Genomic DNA, 18,408 nt, shown 5'->3' with positions numbered 1-18,408 from the left:
CTTGGAGAATTTTGAGCATTACTTTACTAGCGTGTGAGATGAGTGCAATTGTGTGGTAGTTTGAGCATTCTTTAGCATTGCCTTTCTTTGGGATTGGAATGAAAACTGACCTTTTCTGGTCCTGTGGCCACTGCTGAGTTTTCCAAATTTGCTGGCATATTGACTGCAGCACTTTCACAGCATCATCTTTCAGGATTTGAAATAGCTCCACTGGAATTCCATCACCTCCACTGCTGCTGCTGCTACTGCTGCTAAGTCACTTCAGTCGTGTCCGACTCTGTGCGATCCCATAGACGGCAACCCACTAGGCTCCTTGGTCCATGGGATTTTCCAGGCAAGAGTACTGGAGTGGGGTGTCATTGCCTTCTCCAATTAGCTTTGTTCATAGTGATGCTTTCTAAGGCCCACTTGACTTCACATTCCAGGATGTCTGGCTCTAGGTGAGTGATCACACCATCATGATTATCTGGGTCATGAAGATCTTTTTTGTACAGTTCTTCTATGTATTCTTGCCACCTCTTCTTAATATCTTCTCTTTCTGTTAGGTCCATACCATTTCTGTCCTTTATTGAGACCATCTTTGCATGAAATGTTCCCTTGGTAACTCTAATTTTCTTGAAGAGATCTCTAGTCTTCCCCATTCTGTTGTTTTCCTCTATTTCTTTGCATTGATCGCTGAGGAAGGCTTTCTTATCTCTTTTTGCTATTCTATGGAACGCTGCATTCAGATGCTTATGTCTTTCCTTTTCTCCTTTGCTTTTGCCTCTCTTCTTTTCACAGCTATTTGTAAGGCCTCCCCAGACAGCCATTTTGCTTTTTTGCATGTCTTTTCCATGGGGATGTTCTTGATCCCTGTCTCCTGTACAATGTCATGAACCTCAGTCCATAATTCATCAGGCACTCTATCTATCTGATCTAGTCCCTTAAATCTATTTCTCACTTCCACTGTATAATAATAAGGGATTTGATTTAGGTCATACCTGAATGGTCTAGCGGTTTTCCCTACTTTCTTCAATTTAAGCCTGAACTTGGCAATAAGGAGTTCATAATCTGAGCCACAGTCAGCTCCTGGTCTTGTTTTTGCTGACTGTATAGAGCTTCTCCATCTTTGGCTGCAAAGAATATAATCAATCTGATTTCGGTGTTGACCATCTGGTGATGTCCATGTGTAGAGTCTTCTCTTGTGTTGTTGGAAAAGAGTGTTTGCTATATAATAGCACATATATATATTCATTGTAAGAGTCCCTTACTTATCTGTATATTGATTCTATATATATTTTTTACAGTCTGAATATACACAACTAGCCTTGAATTTCAGATCATTTAAGAAATACAGAGGCTTTGGAGGAGCTATACCTTGCTGTTGTGTTGTTTTTTGTTTTGTTTTTTTTTTTTTCCCTCCTCTCTGTAAGAAAATATATTCTCAGATGTGGCACACTAAAAGTAATATATCACCATCAATTCCATCATTCCTCTATACTGATTCCCCACCCAAATAGCTACTTTCTGTATGATTAAATGCCAACTCTCCTTGCTTTATAGCCATTGTGCCACTGATTTCTCAGTGAACCAGAGAATTATTGCTTTCTTAGGCCTAATGATGTTGTATATGCTGCCCTCCCCTCTAAACACATATCCCAGGCATTCATGTTTATGGGACAGTCATAAGTCTTTGGAGTAGGAAATGGCAACCTATTCCAGAATTCTTGCCTGGGAAATGCCATGGACAAAGGAGCCTGGTGGGCTACAGTGCATGATGTAGCATAGAATCGAACACGACTTAGCAACTAAACAACAACATATGCTTCCAAAGTATGTTGTCTTACCTTTTGGTTCCTACTTTAGGGTTCTGAGGTATGTCGATAGTGTTCAGTATTGAATCATGCTTCACAGCCAACCCTAAGTCTGCTATGGCACAAGTTTCACATTTTTTCACTAAGATATTCTTTGATTTTATATCTCGATGAGCGATAGCAGGTTTACCTATGAAGCATAAGATAGATATATTCACTTTTTCCATTACTGAAGACTGAATCTCTCCAAATGGATTCATTTTGAAAGACTTGGCTCAGATGTTACCTTCTAAGAAAGGTCTTCCCTGACCCCTAATCAACATCCCAATTCACCCTTATCAGACTACCCTCATTTTGCCTTCTTCATAGCTTTTATCACTGAGTTATCTTATTTATTTATAGACATTATTTGTCATTCCCAAGTAGACTGTAGGCTACATAAGACAGTGGTTATGTCTTACTCATCACCATTCCTCCTTGCTTAGTATACTAGGTGACATTTAGTAACCACTAAGGGAAAGTATTAGCATTGTTACATCCACATAAGAACATAGCAAATATTCTCCTAAAAAACAAGTTTCAAACTTTTATTATCCTAGACCAAAAGTCCTCAAATTTGGCCCAGAGATCCCTGGGGTCCTTGGAGCTCTTTTCCAATGACATATCTGTGTGATGTCACCTTTTCTTTATACACTTTAACCAATAACAACGTACTGGAGCAGACTAAATGAAGAACAGGTATGAAAATCCAGATATTAAGGAGATTTGCAAATGTGTAAAACAAAACCATTATTTTAGCTACATTGGGTTTTATATTATAAAATTATGTTTTAAAACTATTTTAATATTAATTATTAATTATTGTACTTTAAGTAAATTAATAAATATTTTTAAATCTCTCAATTTTAGTTTCTAATATAGTAAATATTAACAGATATAACCAACATCCACAAACTTTTGGGTCCTCAATAATTTTTAAGCATTTAAAGGGATCAAGAATCCAAATCCGGGAAGCACTACAGTGACAAGAACAACTTTCTAGAGCCAATTGTCTATTAACTCAATAAATAGATGAGACTGTGTGTATTATTTGGCTTTCAAATACAAGATATAGAAGTATTTTAAGATCACCTTATCCTTCCCAATTTTTTAAAAACAGTTCAATTATTTGTAACCTCTGAGAATGGAGCATTTGCTACCAAAGCAAGATCTCTCAGATACATATGCTAAATGGTGACAAGAGAGCCACTAGGAATAAAAATATTATTATGGCTGGTATACAAAATGGTGAGTATGTAGGCAAGAGTTGGCTATATCATACCAAAACCTTCAGCTTTATAAAGTACTTTTAGCGTTTCTTTACATTTGATAACTTTTTGTAATAAACTAAAACCCAGCTGAACACTAAAATACAACTTAGTGCTTCTATCCTCTTATTCAAGGAGAAAAAAAAGTAGAAACTACGTACCTTGTGTACCAACAATCTCCATGTGAAGGTGGGCCAGACCACTAGCTATTGATAGTGCCAGCTTGATCATTCCAGCCACTGTCACTACGTTTCTATTCAAATAGTCATATAAGGAACCCTGTTCATGATATTCAGAGACAAGCCAAAGCTGAGTCCAAGTTCCATTATCTAACAGAAAAATTATTTTGTTGCTGTAAGTTTATGTTAAGAAAGAAGCCAAAAGCTTTTAACCAATGTCAGCATTTAAAGTACATCTGTATTGTTAACAAAGCAACGTTAATTCCTTCAATGATAATACAGTCTGAGTTAGTAGAATGACAATTTTCAATGAATTCCTATTGATAGAGTAGAACACATTACATGTACCCACCATCACCATAGGACTCTGTGAGGCACTGATTCCAACAACTGAACAATCCTTTCTTATTCCCTCTATATCAATACCTGCTGGTAATAGCAACCACACTATAGGAGAAACTACTGAGAGATCCATTTAGGCTCAGCATTGTGTTATAAATTATTCTTGAGCTTTTAAGAAAGATTGTACCAATAGGAAACAGAAATATAGCAAATTTACACAAAGTATTATTACTATCATAAAAGCTCTACTATTCCAAGCATGTTCATCTTATTCACCTTTAAAATACGAAGTTTACAATTTCCTTCAAAGCTTATATTAAGTACCAATCACAATTACTAGGCCTTTTCAAATAAGTTACCTTATTTAACCAAAAGCTAATCCAGTTTATAAAAGATTTTCACCAGAACACAAATTAGCCTAAAAAATTATCTAGGTGTTAAGACTTCCTTTTAGCTTTCAGAATAAAATGCCTACAATAGCCCTGGGAAATCCTGACCAGTTTTTATACTCAGTGAAAGGAAATTATAATTAATGAACATTTGGTAAAGAGTTTTTCCACCTAGTGCTTTACATACAAGAGCTCCTGGTTATCCAAATATTTAGTTTCCAAATCCAAATAGTGATAAAATTTCTGAGGAATTCAAAGATCAACATAACATGATAAATTTTACTAATAAAAAAACAGACTACATATATTAATAAAACTAATCCTTACTCACACCTCTCTCCCTGCTTAACACCAGTGGCTATCTTCGCCCTCTCCTATCAATGTCTTTGTCAGACAGTTGACTAAAAAGTGAAACTGTAAATATTGCAAAAGACACAGAAATGCATGAAGATGAAAGTGATGTTAGAGACCGTTTGGAATCAAAGCCACAGCCAAGGAGGCCATCAACAAAGGTAAACCAGTTAAACTGAATAAGAAACAATCAAGGGTTATCTTTCTTGTGCACATTATTTTATAATCCAATAAATGTAATGATTAAATTAGGTCCATCAGGATAAACCATATAACTACCGTCATTACTACTTTCATAACATTGCAAATTAGGCTAATTAGTAGATAGTTTAGCTAAATGTTACACAGAGAAAGTATAAGTTCTTAACAACTTAATCAGAAATGTTTCATTTTCAATAGTATAGTTAAAAATTTGGAAAGAATATTTTTTTTTAAGATTCCCCCTGGCTTTACTTGGTTTTACTCACCTTCTCTCTGGCAAATCAGAAAAGACAAGGCATCAACAAATGTAACTATGGGCAAAATGTATAACAATAAGCTTCTCTTTGACTATCTAATTAATCATAAATACTTTCATGATCAAGCTTATATTAAATAGAAGTAACCATAGATTTTAAATTTCATAGGTAATGGTAGGTTTCTAATAGCCACAGACAATTTGGTTTTTTAGACAGAGGTTACAATCAATACCTTTTCAAGGTTCTTAATGAGTATTACTGATTTAAATAATAAAATAATTGACTGGATCAAGTTTTGCTCACTTTTGTTCTCTGTTTGTCTTTAAGGGAACTATTTCATAGCCGAATGAGTAAAAGCTATGCAAAACGAAGAAAGACAGCATAGGTAATACACAGGCTTTATATTTAGTCCCTGACTACTGGGCATGTGACTACTGAATTATATACCAAAAAAGTGATGATCTGTCTTGTTCCACAAATCTCAGAAAGTTTTATTATTTGGGGTTGTTAATGTTAAACCTCAAGATATAAACCATACCTAAAGTACATTAATTTCACTAAAATTACCTTGCTTGTTACCATTCTAATAAAGTTCATAGAAAACTTGAGTCCTGGAGTTGAATTGTGATGTACAGAGGAAAGTATAGTCCTAACAAAGATGAATATTCACCCATCATTCAATGGTATTTTTGTATTAATTATCAAAATATTGAAATATTTCTGTCCTGTTTACTTAACAGCTGCTATTCAAAACCTCCAATGGTATTCCTTTGCCCTAGACACCCAAAGCAACTCTGGAACCCTCAAGATGCCTCCATCTTTTTATGACTCAGCAACTAAAGGGATAAAACCTAGCATGGCAGGGTTCTCCCAGAACTCTGTTACAGTTGAAGTTTCTGTTCTGATTGGTTAGTTCCTGTGCCATACCAGTCATCAAATGTTTTAAATATGAAACTGGCTATAGTGTCATCATGGCTATATATCACTCATCTGCCCTGCTTTGTTGTACAGTTATTTATTTATTTATTTACCTGCAGAGAAGAGGAAAGCATCTTCTTTTTTCGAAAATGAAATCAGACTTTCATGGAGATTTTATTAAAACAAAGAGATTATGTATTCTCCTCTGATAATAAACATAACATTTTATTTGCTGAACTCAATTAGGTTGAAAATACCTTTGTTATCAGCAGCAATGAAACCAAGGATGTTTTCATGTCTCAGCATAACCGTCTGATAAATTTCTGCCTCTCGAAACCATGATCTTTCATCTCTGGAGGAGAATATTTTCACAGCCACATCTTCCCCACACCATCTTCCATGCCAGACCTCACCAAATCTACCTTTTCCTACTATTTCCTGAAGTACAATCGTCCTTGCAATTGTTCTTTGAACCAACAGAGGCAGACCTAACCAAAGAAAACATGAAATTGATTATTAAAAAAAAAGTAATTGACAGAAAATAATTGTCATGATGACCATTATTTTTATATAAAAGGCAAACATTTAAGCGCTTTAATAATTTTATTGATTTTGAAGAAATAAGCACCATTATACCAAACTTAAATGTCAAATCATGCTCAAAAAACACTATAGGTTCTTACTATGAATTTCCTTATTCATATTCACAAATAAAAATTTCCTGAACATAGCCTGCCATGTCAGATATCTAACTTTCCAAAATTGTCGGAAATTTCTTTGATTTGCACATTAAAATCAGTCAGTTTACTAAATATATAAAGGTTAAGAACTATATGCTAGTATCCTCTTAAATAAAATATATGGTTCCTTGAGTCTTCCCTGGTGGCTCAAGATGGTAAAGCATCTGCCCGCAATGTAGGAGACCCGGGTTTGATCCCTGGGTTGGGAAGATCTCCTGGAGAAGGAAATGGCAACCCACTCCAGTACTCTTGCCTGGAGAATCCCATGGACAGAGGAGCCCGGTAGGCTATAGTCCATGGGATCGCAAAGAGTCGGACACAACTGAGCAACTTCACTTCACTTCAGTACAACTGAGAATGCAGAAGAATTCTTTATAAATTATCTTTTAAAAACAAATTAAAATTAGAAAATGAATCAGATTCAGTAATGAAGTGAAGCAATTATGTTACATTGAAAGCAAGGTACAGTCATGGAAAGTATCAAATGGATATTTTCTGTGGAATAAAAGAAAGTCAAAGAAAATATATTCTGAGTGTGTTAAAATGTTTAGATTCTTTTGAACCAATAGCTTTATACCTCTAGAATTCTAAAGATGTAACATAAAATGCAGAAGAATTTGTAAAAATATTTAATATATTATTACTTAGAGAAAAAGAAAGAGAAAATGTCTGATAATAGAAAAAATTTTAAATACAGTACAGAGATTAAGGCCACAGATAAGAAAGATGGATTCCAATTTTAGCTGAACCAATGTTAATTATGAGCAAGTTATTAAACTTCTCTAAGCTTTGAACTGTGGTATTGGAGAAGACTCTTAAGAGTCCCTTGGACTGCAAGGAGATCTAACCAGTCCATCCTAAAGGAGATCAGCCCTGGGTATTCATTGGAAGGATTGATGCTGAAGCTGAAACTCCAATACTTTGGCCACCTCATGTGAAGAGTTGACTCATTGGAAAAGACTCTGATGCTGGGAGGGATCGGGGGCAGGAGGAGAAGGGGACGACAGAGGATGAGATGGCTGGGTGGCATCACCGACTCCATGGACGTGAGTTTGAGTGAACTCCGGGAGATGGTGATGGACAGGGAGGCCTGGCGTGCTGTGATTCATGGGGTTGCAAAGAGTCGGACATGACTGAGCGACTGAACTGAACTGAAGCTTCAGCTTCCTTACCTGCTAAACTGCAATAATACTACCTCTCTCAAAGGAACACTGTGAGAATTCATCAGCATATCGAGCACCCAGCATGGTACCTGGCATATTACATGCTCCATAATGGTTCGCCCTTAACATTAAGTCTAAGGAGGGGTTGTTGTTGTTTAGTCACTAAGTCATTCTCAACTCTTTTGTGACCCCATGGACTAGAGCTCACCAGGCTTCTCTGTCCATGGGATTTCTCAGGCAAGAACACTGGAGTGGGTTGCTGTTTCCTTCTAGGGGATCTTCCTGACTCAGGGATTAAACCTGCATCTCCCGCATTAGCAGGCAGATTCTTTACCACTGAGCTACCAGTGAAGTCCAAGGAAGGATTACTTAGAGCCAAAAATAACGATGTTGTTTATAGAGATATTTCTTAATGACATAGGAAAATACTTTTGCTATAATAAAAACACTTTGTTAAATGAAAAAATACTTTTGCTAACGAAAAGCAGCAAATTCTATCCATCTAAATAAGTGTATCTAGCTATTCAAAATATGTCTAGGAAAAAGACTAAAAAGAATATATGCTAGATTTATGATGGGTATTTCTATTTAGTGGGAATTAGGTGAAGTAAATTGTGAGATTCTTCTTTCTAATGCTGTACATTTTTTTGATTTCCCCAAATATTTATTACTTTTATAATTAGAGAGAAAATAACTGAAGAGGTCACAGTATAATTTCTTCAGAAGAGTGATGTTTAGTGATCATTGTACTCTGATGGCTGGGAAACCCTGATAGCATCAATCCTGTAAGGTCCTGTAGGCTTTACCTCCACTCCTGAAATGAGCCACAATTTGTTCAAATGTTCTTTTCTTCATGAGAACCACCCACTATGACTAAATAAGCACAGACTATAAGTCTGCTATTATACGTCTCAACAATTAGCCACAGAGCCCCACAGCCAGGAGCTTCTTCTGCGATCACCTGGTTCAATGTTATCATTTTACAGATGAGAAAATTGGGCCTGCAGCGTAATCAAAAACTTGCCCAGGAATAACTGGAAGGCAGACATACAACTAAAACACTGGCTTTCAATCCAAATTCTTGCTCTCTCACCATTTCAATGGATATGACTGCAATCCTTGCCCATTGGAAACATTTCTAGCAGCAAACTTTCCAGGCTATTTTCAGTAAGCTATCGTCAGTTTTACTACCTGACACATAACGAAAGTTGTACGAACAATTATTAACCCAAATTACAATTTCGATATCTCTCCTCCCTCCCCTTATTTTGCACGCACAAATTCAAAAAAGCATAACCATGACCAATCACTACCTATGAAAACACAACAATGACAACTGGCTAGAAAACTACATAAGTCAATATTTTCAAATTGCAAACTTATTAGGCACATGATCAATACTCCAGACCAGGGACAAAGTAGGATATCATCTAAGGTAATCAGCACAGCAATTAAGTTGAGAGAGTAAAATTCAATGAAAGTTGCTTCAGGATCTTTGAAAGCAACCACCAAAAATAATCTGAGTAAGTGTTACACTCTTAGAGATTTCCTTTGCAGACACAGGGACGTTGGTTTTCCCTGCAAATCGAAGATCCCCTGGAGGAGGGCATGGCAATCCACTCCAGTATTGCGCCTAGAGAACCCTATGGACAGAGGAGCCTAATGGGCTACAGTCCATGGGGTCCAAAGAGTCAGACATAACCGAAGTGACTTAGCATGCAGCACGTAGAAACTGAGGCCTGTCTGATAGAAACATCATCATTTATCAGGAGTGTAATATCACAACAGAAACCAGCAACCTACCCAGCCTCTTTGAAGCCACCTGAGACACCATCATCTCTCAAAGACAATGCAGTCAAACCTCAGTCAGTTCTCCTCTCTTGCAGGCATTGTATTGCTTTGAAATTTGTCCCTGACCAGGTTGGGATATGCTTCACAATTTTTATCTCTCAACACCTGACAAAGTTGCTTCTTGTTTAAAGTCGCTGGCCAGGGAAGAGAAGCAGAGGGGAAGGAAAATGCCTGATTTCCTTCTGATCGGTGAGCTTTTGTGACAGAAGCCTTGCTACACATGGATATATTCTCCCTGGTGATCCAAGGCAATATAGCCATCCATTCCTGTTATCCACTGGTTACTGCCAAACATATGCCACTGGCTTTGGAGAAAAATCTCTAGAACGCTTTGAAGCTGATCATTTGAAAAATCATCCATGTCTGGGTACATTTACAGCTTTCTTTTAAGAAAGAACTTAGAATAATCTAAAGAGAGGGTCCAGCAATTAGTTAAGTCTTGATTTACGTTTCCAGATGAACAAAAAATACAAAAAAACTTAATTTCTGATTTTATGCCCTGGCTCATGAATACTTTCTTAAACTAAATACTAAGCTTCCAGTTATAAACTCTCCATTACTTTTATTAGAAAGGGAAATCCTTGATCATCTTAAACATATTCAAGAAGTAGTTCCAGGGCTTCCCTGTTGGTTCAGTGGCAAAGGATCTGCCTGCCAATGCAGGAGACACAGGTTCAATCCCTAGTCCAGGCAGATCCCACTTGCCAAAGAGAAACTAAGTATATGAGCCGCAACTATTGAGCCTATGCTCTAGAGCCCAGAACGTGCAACTACTGAACCTACATGCTGCAAGTACATGTGCACCCTAGAGACTGCGCTCCGCCAGAAGAGAAGCTACAGCAATGAGAAGCCCACACCACAGCTAAGAAAAGCCCTCACAGGAACAAAGACCCACTACAACCATATGTAGGAAAATAAACAAATTATTTTAAAAATGGGAGTAGCTCCAAAACATATATTCCTGCTTTACATCTTCATATGAACTGAAATGTTTTGGTGGGGATGAAATAGATGGCTATTTAATCACTTAAACATTTCAGAAATTATACAAGATTTCAAGGAAGTTGGCACAAATCAGAGCTTTCTGGGCCGATATTCTGAACCTAGAACATCTCCAGGGCTCAAGAAATTAAGGTCCAGTGGCCCCCAGAATGTAACACTCAAGGAAGAAAGAGTATTAAATCCTAACAGGTTTTACTTTTAAAGAAAAAGTGACTTTAGGGGAAATGCTTTCAGTTTTTCACCATTGAGGATAATGTTCATCGCAGCACTCTTTATAATAGCCAGGACATGGAAGCAACCTAGGTGCTCATCAGCAGAAGAATGGATAAGAAAGCTGTGGTACATATACACAATGGAGTATTACTCAGCCATTAAAAAGAATACATTTGAATCAGTTCTAATGAGGTGGATGAAACTGGAGCCTATTATACAGAATGAAGTAAGCCAGAAAGAAAAACACCAGTACAGTATACTAACACATATATACGGAACTTAGAAAGATGGTAACGATAACCCTGTATGCAAGAGAGCAAAAGAGACACAGATGTATAGAACAGTCTTTTGGACTCTGTGGGAGAGAGAGAGGGTGGGATGATTTGGGAAAATGGCATTGAAACATGTATAATATCATATAAGAAATGAATCGCCAGTCCAGGTTCGATGCAGGATACAGGATGCTTGGGGCTGGTGCACTGGGATGACCCAGAGGGATGGTACAGGGAGGGAAGGTGGGAAGGGGGGTCAGGATGGGGAATACATGTACACCCGTGGTGGATTCATGTTGATGTATGGCAAAACCAATACAATATTGTAAAGTAAAATAATAATAAATAAACAATAAATGGTTAAAATAAAGAAAGAAAGAAAAGAAAAAGTGCCATCTTTCTATACAGCAACATAATTTGGATTTCTTTCACAAGCTTCACAGTTTGGTGATATTCTTTTCAATATTCCTCCTTTGAAAACATGTCTCCTGATTTGCGTGGTGGTGTAAACACTGAGGCTTTGGTCAGTCAGCAAGCAATTATGCCCCCAGAGCCAGGAAACTACTTGGGCTTTCTGGATGGTGTAATTAGGTCTCTCTTCTGATAAACACTTCTGAGTCCAAAGCTGCTTTGTGTTAAATATGGATGCCCATACAGAAGCTACCCACTCCTCTGTCATCTGCCCTTGTTAATTGTGCCTGCCTGGATGCTCCTAAAGGCCATGGGCAAGGGAGGTTTTCAAAATCTGTTTGGGGTAATCATCCTTAATGATCTTTCCAAAGCAGGAATGACCGAAATGGGCCACTGCGGCTCACCCTAGTTCATGTTTCTGCAGCACCATGTGCTGAAATATACATGTGTTGGGACCTAACAAACGCCATGATAGGCTTCAGGGGCTAAGGTAGGACTCACGGGAAAGGCTGAGTCATTGCCCAGTGAGGTCATCCCCGCGGATGCCAGGACTTGTCTAATCAGCATACTCCCCGTAACCTGGTTTGAGTTTATCAGGACGTAAAAGACATCTCCCTGCAGCCAATAGCCAATTAGTAAATACCAGGAAACCCCTGCAGCCAACAAAGATTAGCCAATTAGTAAATACTAGGAAACTCTTGCAGCCAATCAGCCCCTGCCAACTCTCTGTTCTAAAACCTATAAATACTGTTGTAAATCTGGGCTCAGGGCTCCTTGCTCCACTCCACTGCGTTGGATGTGGCGGGAGCCCTAGCTCGAGCTAGAAATAAAACCCCATCATGCTTTTGCATTGCTGTGGATGTCTTATTCTCTCAGTTTTGGGGACTCGGACTCTGGGCATAACACATGATGGCTGGAAGTCCTCTGCCATCTTAGGGAGTTTGTGATTACTGAGGAGAAGCTGCTCTGTTACCCGAAACCCAAAAAGCCCTTGGATGCTTTGTGCTATGAGAAAGGCTCATTTAAGCCAAAACACAGCCTGGTGTTTTGAACAGCTTCATCAGGGGTTCTGAAGTTCCATTAAAGATGGAAAGAGTTATCATATAACCTTAGCAGCAGCAGCAGCCAACACAGGAATGCTGTACTCTTCCCTTTTGTCTTCTGTTTCTAAGCTTTAAGAACATATTCTTGATTTGAATTTCAGGTTAGCTCCCTATTAACTTCACACACACACACACACACACACACACACATCCCAGGGGTTGATTACAGATTCCAAAGACTTTCATAATCACAAGCAAAGAACACTACTTTGCATAACTAATATCTTTTCCCCAGAATTCAATGCTTAAGCCCTATAACACTTTTGTGCCCCCGAAACATGACCAAGACAGCAACAACTATTATTGCTAACCAGAAAGTGGCAGAGGGCTGAGAAAAGAAACTCCTGTCTTCAGAAATAAATTCTGAAAGCATGTGAAAATGAGAATCTGAATACCTAAAGGCACAAAAAGCAACTGAGAAGATTTAATTCTTTAGGCCAGGACAGTTTTTACTCTTCATCAAATCCTGAAAGAAGTTTCTATGCCAGAATTTACCATGTACCATATCAAGTATTTTAAACAATGGAATTAATAATATTTGGGCCTAGAAGACTCAAAGTCATAGAGCCAGAAAGTACATAGGTAGATGCCAGGGGATGGGGGATGGGGGGAGAGATGGGGGAGGGGATGGAGAGTTAGTGTCTAATGGGGACATAGCTTCAGCTTAGGAAGGTGAACATTTCAGAAGATGGGAAGATGGTGAGAGTTGTACAACAATGTGTGTCTTCAGTGCCACTGAACTCTACACTTTAATATAGTTAAAATAGCGTGCTGTATATTATGTGACTTTTACCACAATAAAAAAATTTAAGAAAAGAAAAAGGGATTTATTTTTAAATAACAGTTTTTCTTACTGAAAAAATGAACAACAGGCACATACCAGAGCCAGATCCAGAGGCAGTCACATCGTAAATCAGATCTTTTAGAGTTTTCCCAGCATTTACCAGATTGCATTCAGAGAGGGGCTCCTCCACATTCGATCTCTTTTTCTTTCTGTAGGTGCACTGTCGAGCTTGGCATGCCCATACTGTCAGCACTGAAGCTACGGACAGGAGGAAAACTGGCACAGTAATAACAATGGTCAGCTCCATGGGTCCAAGCTTTGGGGCATTTGGTGATGCTTTAATTAAGAAAAGAAAGAACATGACCATAAGTCAATCCATGTTAAGTATTTTATAACTGGAAATACAGTCACCAAAAATTCACATCTATAATGTGCAGCTACACAATATTCACTCATGCTAGTTGGTAAAGAGTTTCTGTGGTAAAAAGCAAAGGTGGGGAAAGAGAGTCGAGGTTAGGATGCAACTGCGGTTAGGTTCTGTCAGGTGACAGTGGGAGACGGTATCAGGATCGTGGAAAGCACTAGCACCTGGGATCCTTTTTAAAGCCTCCAAACCATTTAACATTTCATGACTATTTTCTCCCCATGTTTCAGCCATCCATCCTTAAGGCATGTTCGTTCTTTTTTGCCACAAATGATCACTGAGCTCTTACAACCCGTTGCCACTATTCCAGGTGCCGGAGATAGGGTAGTGAGTGAGAGAGCCCAAATGCTTGCTCTGTGGTGCTTTATGCTCACATACCCACGGATGGAAACGTGATACAAAAGCAAGGGCTTCCCTGGTGGCTCAGACGGTAAAGTGTCTGCCTGCGATGCGGGAGACCCAGGTTCGATTCCTGGCTCGGGAAGATCCCCTAGAGAAGATAATGGTAATCCACTCCAGCACTCTTGCCTGGAAAATCCCATGGACGGAGGAGCCTGATAGGCTACAGTCCATGGGGTCGCAAAGAGTCAGATATGACTGAGCGACTTCACCCACAGACGGAAATGTGATACAAAAGCAAGAGATCATAAGTCGAAGAAAATAAAGTCGAGCAAAGAGACAGACTGATGGTGGGATGCTCCTTGTAGACAGATGGTCACATAAGGCCACTGCGGGGAGGTATCAGGGAGCAGTAAGCGAAGTAGCTCCAGGAAGCCTATTCTCAGCAGAAGGAAATCAGGTGTAACAAGGGGCCCTGAGGCAGAGACCTACTGGGCACAGTTCACGAATAATCTTTGCCTGGAGCACAGTAAATAAGGAGGAAGGTGAAAGGATATGGGGTCAGTGAGGTCAAAGAGAGAAGGATCATGTGGGCTCTTGCAGGCTGAAAGCACTCTGAATTTTATTCCAAGTAGAAGCTGTCACAGACTTTTGAACAGACAAAAGATAGTATCTAATATATTCTGAGTGGCTGCTGTATGAACAGACGCTAGGGGCATGAAAGTAAAAGCTAAGAAACCAATTACAATGTGTCTGGTATTTTCAGTGTAAGCATTTTTGCCACAAATATTTTTGCTGAATAACCAGTTGGCCACAAGGCAGTTTGGCTGTAAAAGATAAAATAACAAAAAATAAAAGGGTGACATTAAAAAGGAAACAATGAGGGACTTCCCTGGCCATCCAGTGGTTAAGACTCCGTACTTCCAGTGTTTAATGGGTTTAACCCCTGGCTGGAGAACTAAGATCCCATATTCTGTTTGGCGTGGCCAAAAAATAAATAAATAAACATTAAAAAAAAAAAAACAATGAAATGTGAAAATGAATACTACAGTTTCAAATATTTTATAGTTAAATATAAAATATTTGAATATATTTAAAATGTGCAAAGTTTCATGGTGTGTACTGCATAAATAATTTTATATAGTGAGTTGTACCTAAGAACTTGTCTTCCAAGTCTTTTGTTCATAGTATTTTACATATACATATATATATATGTATATATATATATATATATATATATATATAGGCTTGTCTATTCATCTCCTCGTTTAGTGTAACACTTTTTTGCTAAAATGTATTCCTTCCTTAAGAGAGGTACCAGGGCTTCCCTGATAGTCCAATGGTTAAGAGTCTGCCTTGAAATGCAAGGGACACCAGTTCAATCCCTGATCCAGGAAGATCCCACGTTCCGTGGAGCAACTAAGCCCCTGTGCGACAACTACTGAGCCAGCCCTCTAGAGCCAGGAAACCACAACTACTGATCCCATGCGCTGCAGCTACTCAAGCCTGCGCACCCTAGAGCCTGAGCTCTGCAACAAGAGAAACCACAATGAGAAGGCCATGCACCGCAACTGGAGAATAGCCCCTGCTCGTGGCGACTAAGAGAAAACCCACATGCAGCAACAAAGACCCACCACAGCCAAAAAACAGTAAGAAATTTAAAAAAGAAGAGAAAGAGAGGTATCAGTCTCCAAATACTAGGGTGTATATTTGTAACTGAGTTTTGTATTGCTTTGTGAAAGCCTCTATGTTGTTGTTTGTTCTTGCAAACTATCACATGTTGATAGATAAGTCACATGTTGATAGTCCATGTCCACTGACAGACATCCCAAAGTTGCATGGAAAATGTAGGTTCAACACTGCACCTTCAAGTCACTGAAGGATTTGAAAACCAACGTTATCATTTTCTAGTACTGTACACAATTTGGCTTTACCTTCTCTTATTTCATATTTCAATAATTGTTGTCATCCAATGTTTTAAGATCACCATCTACTTATCTCTCTATAGACCAGTATGACAGCTAACATTCATCTAATATAAAAATGGGGGCACTCCATCAATGGAGAAATGAAACCAAACTATCACACCAAAGTGTCAACCAGTTATTTCATCTTCTACAGCAAAATTACCTTGAGGCCAATTAGTTATATAACAAAAACTGTTTGCTGCAAAAATGTTTGCTGTAAAGATGCTTACCTGGAGAATACATACAGCCCAATTAGAAACCTGATGCCGTAATTGAGGCAGAAGATGATGGTTTTGGCTGACAACTCTAAAATAGTATCTCCTTCTTATTGCTTGTTTATTCTCTATACCTTTCTCCTGTTTTATTTAACTTCCTGAATCTTATCACTATCTGAAACATCATATATTCATTTACTTATTATCCAATTCCTTCCAAAGCACATATGCTAGTTCTTCATGAGAAGAAGAACTAAGTCATTTCTCAGACTTTCTTCTTTGCAATGACAATCCAAGAGAGCTTAGTATATTAAATGTACTTGAATTTCACTTACAACATGTTAATCAGAATATGAGAACATAATTCAAAAATAAATATTGTTTAATTCTAAAGGAAAAACAATCAAAATCCTCAAAAATGTGTTCACGAAAGTTTCACTATAATCCTAAAAATAGTAGTCTATCTACTACTAATGAATAAACGATTTAAAACTGTTAAGTGAGCTTTGGAAACATGTTTCATGCTCTTCTATTTACTTTGCCAGGTGAATTTTGGCAGGTCAAACCATTCTGACTGTCACAGGGTTCCTCTGAAATCATTAGAAGTTGTACAGGTGCATAGAAGGACAGCTTGGTCTTGAATGTTCTTAGGACAAGGTGCTAAAAGAGTTCTCAGACTTGACTTTGATTAAGAAACCATCAACCATGGAAGCTGAAATTTCAAAATTTGCTGTTATGAAAAAGTTTTACTGTCCACTTCAAAATAGTCTTTCAAATCTACATTTCAAGTTGCATCCATATTTTTATGTCCTCACAGAAGTATTTCAAGAATTCTAAGAAAGCCACAGAATGCACTTAATAATTTGCAATTTACATAAACATGTACTGACACATGATTTTAAAAAATAAAATTCCACTATTGGATACATTTATATGGATAAATTTTATTTTGATACATGTTACTAGGAACTATCAATATAAACATTATAGTTAAAAAGCTTATTGATGGCTTTCATTTTAGTAAAGCTCTATTAAGCAGAGCTCAGATCATCACTATAGCAACCAATAAAGAGGCAAAAGGTCAGCAAGCCTGAAAATAGCACAATATCTATAAAAGTGCTCTTTTCTGGTAATGGGTACTGCACTCAGGGATGTTTATTACAGATGGGCAATGTTTCTACCTTTGTGAACAAATTTACTGATATGAGTTAGTAAGAAAAAAAGATGACTTGGCTAGAAAAAGGCTAGCAACACCATCCAGAAAGCTCCCTAAGCACTGAGCAATTTTTAAGGCAAACATCTGTAAAACTATCTTCTAAACCAAATGTTGATTGTAATCACTACAAGGGACAAATGAAGAAAACTGTAGTCTACACCCAATGAGTCATGGTAGAAAAAGTCATGGTAAGAATACATTTTGGTAAGTTATCTTGGATGACCCTATTAATTTTTCTAGCAGGTTTTACAGTCTTGATCATACGAGAACTCCTATTTGATGACAATTTCTAATTTCTCAGACCATGTCAACTGAGATGATTTCTCCACGGAATAATAGCTCCATGGTGGAGTATATATTAATACCAAAAGTGAGTTCTGGGAGTGCTACATTGCTAATTCTAGTTATTTCACGCTCTAGTAAATTAAATAGAAGAAGATAGGAAGACAGAGACAGGTACTAGCCCAGATGGAGGAGTGCTTAGCTTACAAAAGTCTCTGCTATATAAGTTCTGCAATACATTAAACCAAGACAGAGCAGGGGAAGGAAGTACAGATAGGGCAGGAAGAAGGGCATGTATGAGGTGGGAGATTCCGCACAGCTAGAGGGAATCATGCAGAAGTCAAAAGATTGTAAAAAGGTGTGTTTGGGTGTGCTCAGTCGATTCAGTCGTGTCCAACTCTTTGTAACCCCGTGGACTGTAGCCCTCCAGGACCCTCTGTCCATGGGATTCTCCAGGTAAGAATACTGGAGTATCTACTCCATGCCATGCCCTCCTTCAAGAGATTTTCCTGGACACCAGGAATCAAACTGGTGTCTCTGATGTCTCCTGCATTCCAGGCAGATTCTTTGCCCACTGAGCCACCTAGGAAGCCCCTGTAAGAAGCTATATAACATCAAAAACGGAGAAGGAAATGGTAACCGACTCCGCTATTCTCATCTGGAAAATTCCATGGACAGAGGAGCCTGGC

General features: G+C 38.2%; 1 protein-coding gene and 1 non-coding gene across 2 annotated transcripts in view; one reads left to right on the top strand and one right to left on the bottom strand.

Moving 5' to 3' along the window:
- The window catches only part of ACVR1C (activin A receptor type 1C), an 87,937-nt gene that overhangs the window by 22,505 nt on the left and 47,024 nt on the right, over positions 1-18,408 (bottom strand). Inside the window, exons 3-6 of the mRNA XM_027964938.3 lie at positions 13,373-13,612; positions 5,995-6,225; positions 3,262-3,429; positions 1,827-1,983 (exon numbers count right to left, since the gene is read on the bottom strand). Coding sequence (XP_027820739.2) covers positions 1,827-1,983; positions 3,262-3,429; positions 5,995-6,225; positions 13,373-13,612 — 796 coding nt within the window. The remainder of the gene's footprint in view (positions 1-1,826; positions 1,984-3,261; positions 3,430-5,994; positions 6,226-13,372; positions 13,613-18,408) is intronic.
- TRNAR-GCG (transfer RNA arginine (anticodon GCG)) lies at positions 14,113-14,184 on the top strand. Its single transcript has one exon. It is a non-coding gene; the product is annotated as a tRNA-Arg (tRNA).

The sequence above is a fragment of the Ovis aries genome, chromosome 2 (genome assembly GCF_016772045.2).
Source record: "Ovis aries strain OAR_USU_Benz2616 breed Rambouillet chromosome 2, ARS-UI_Ramb_v3.0, whole genome shotgun sequence".
Classification (NCBI taxonomy): domain Eukaryota; kingdom Metazoa; phylum Chordata; class Mammalia; order Artiodactyla; family Bovidae; genus Ovis; species Ovis aries.
Note: the sequence above shows the minus strand (reverse complement) of the source record. Positions and strands in the feature narration are given on the sequence as shown.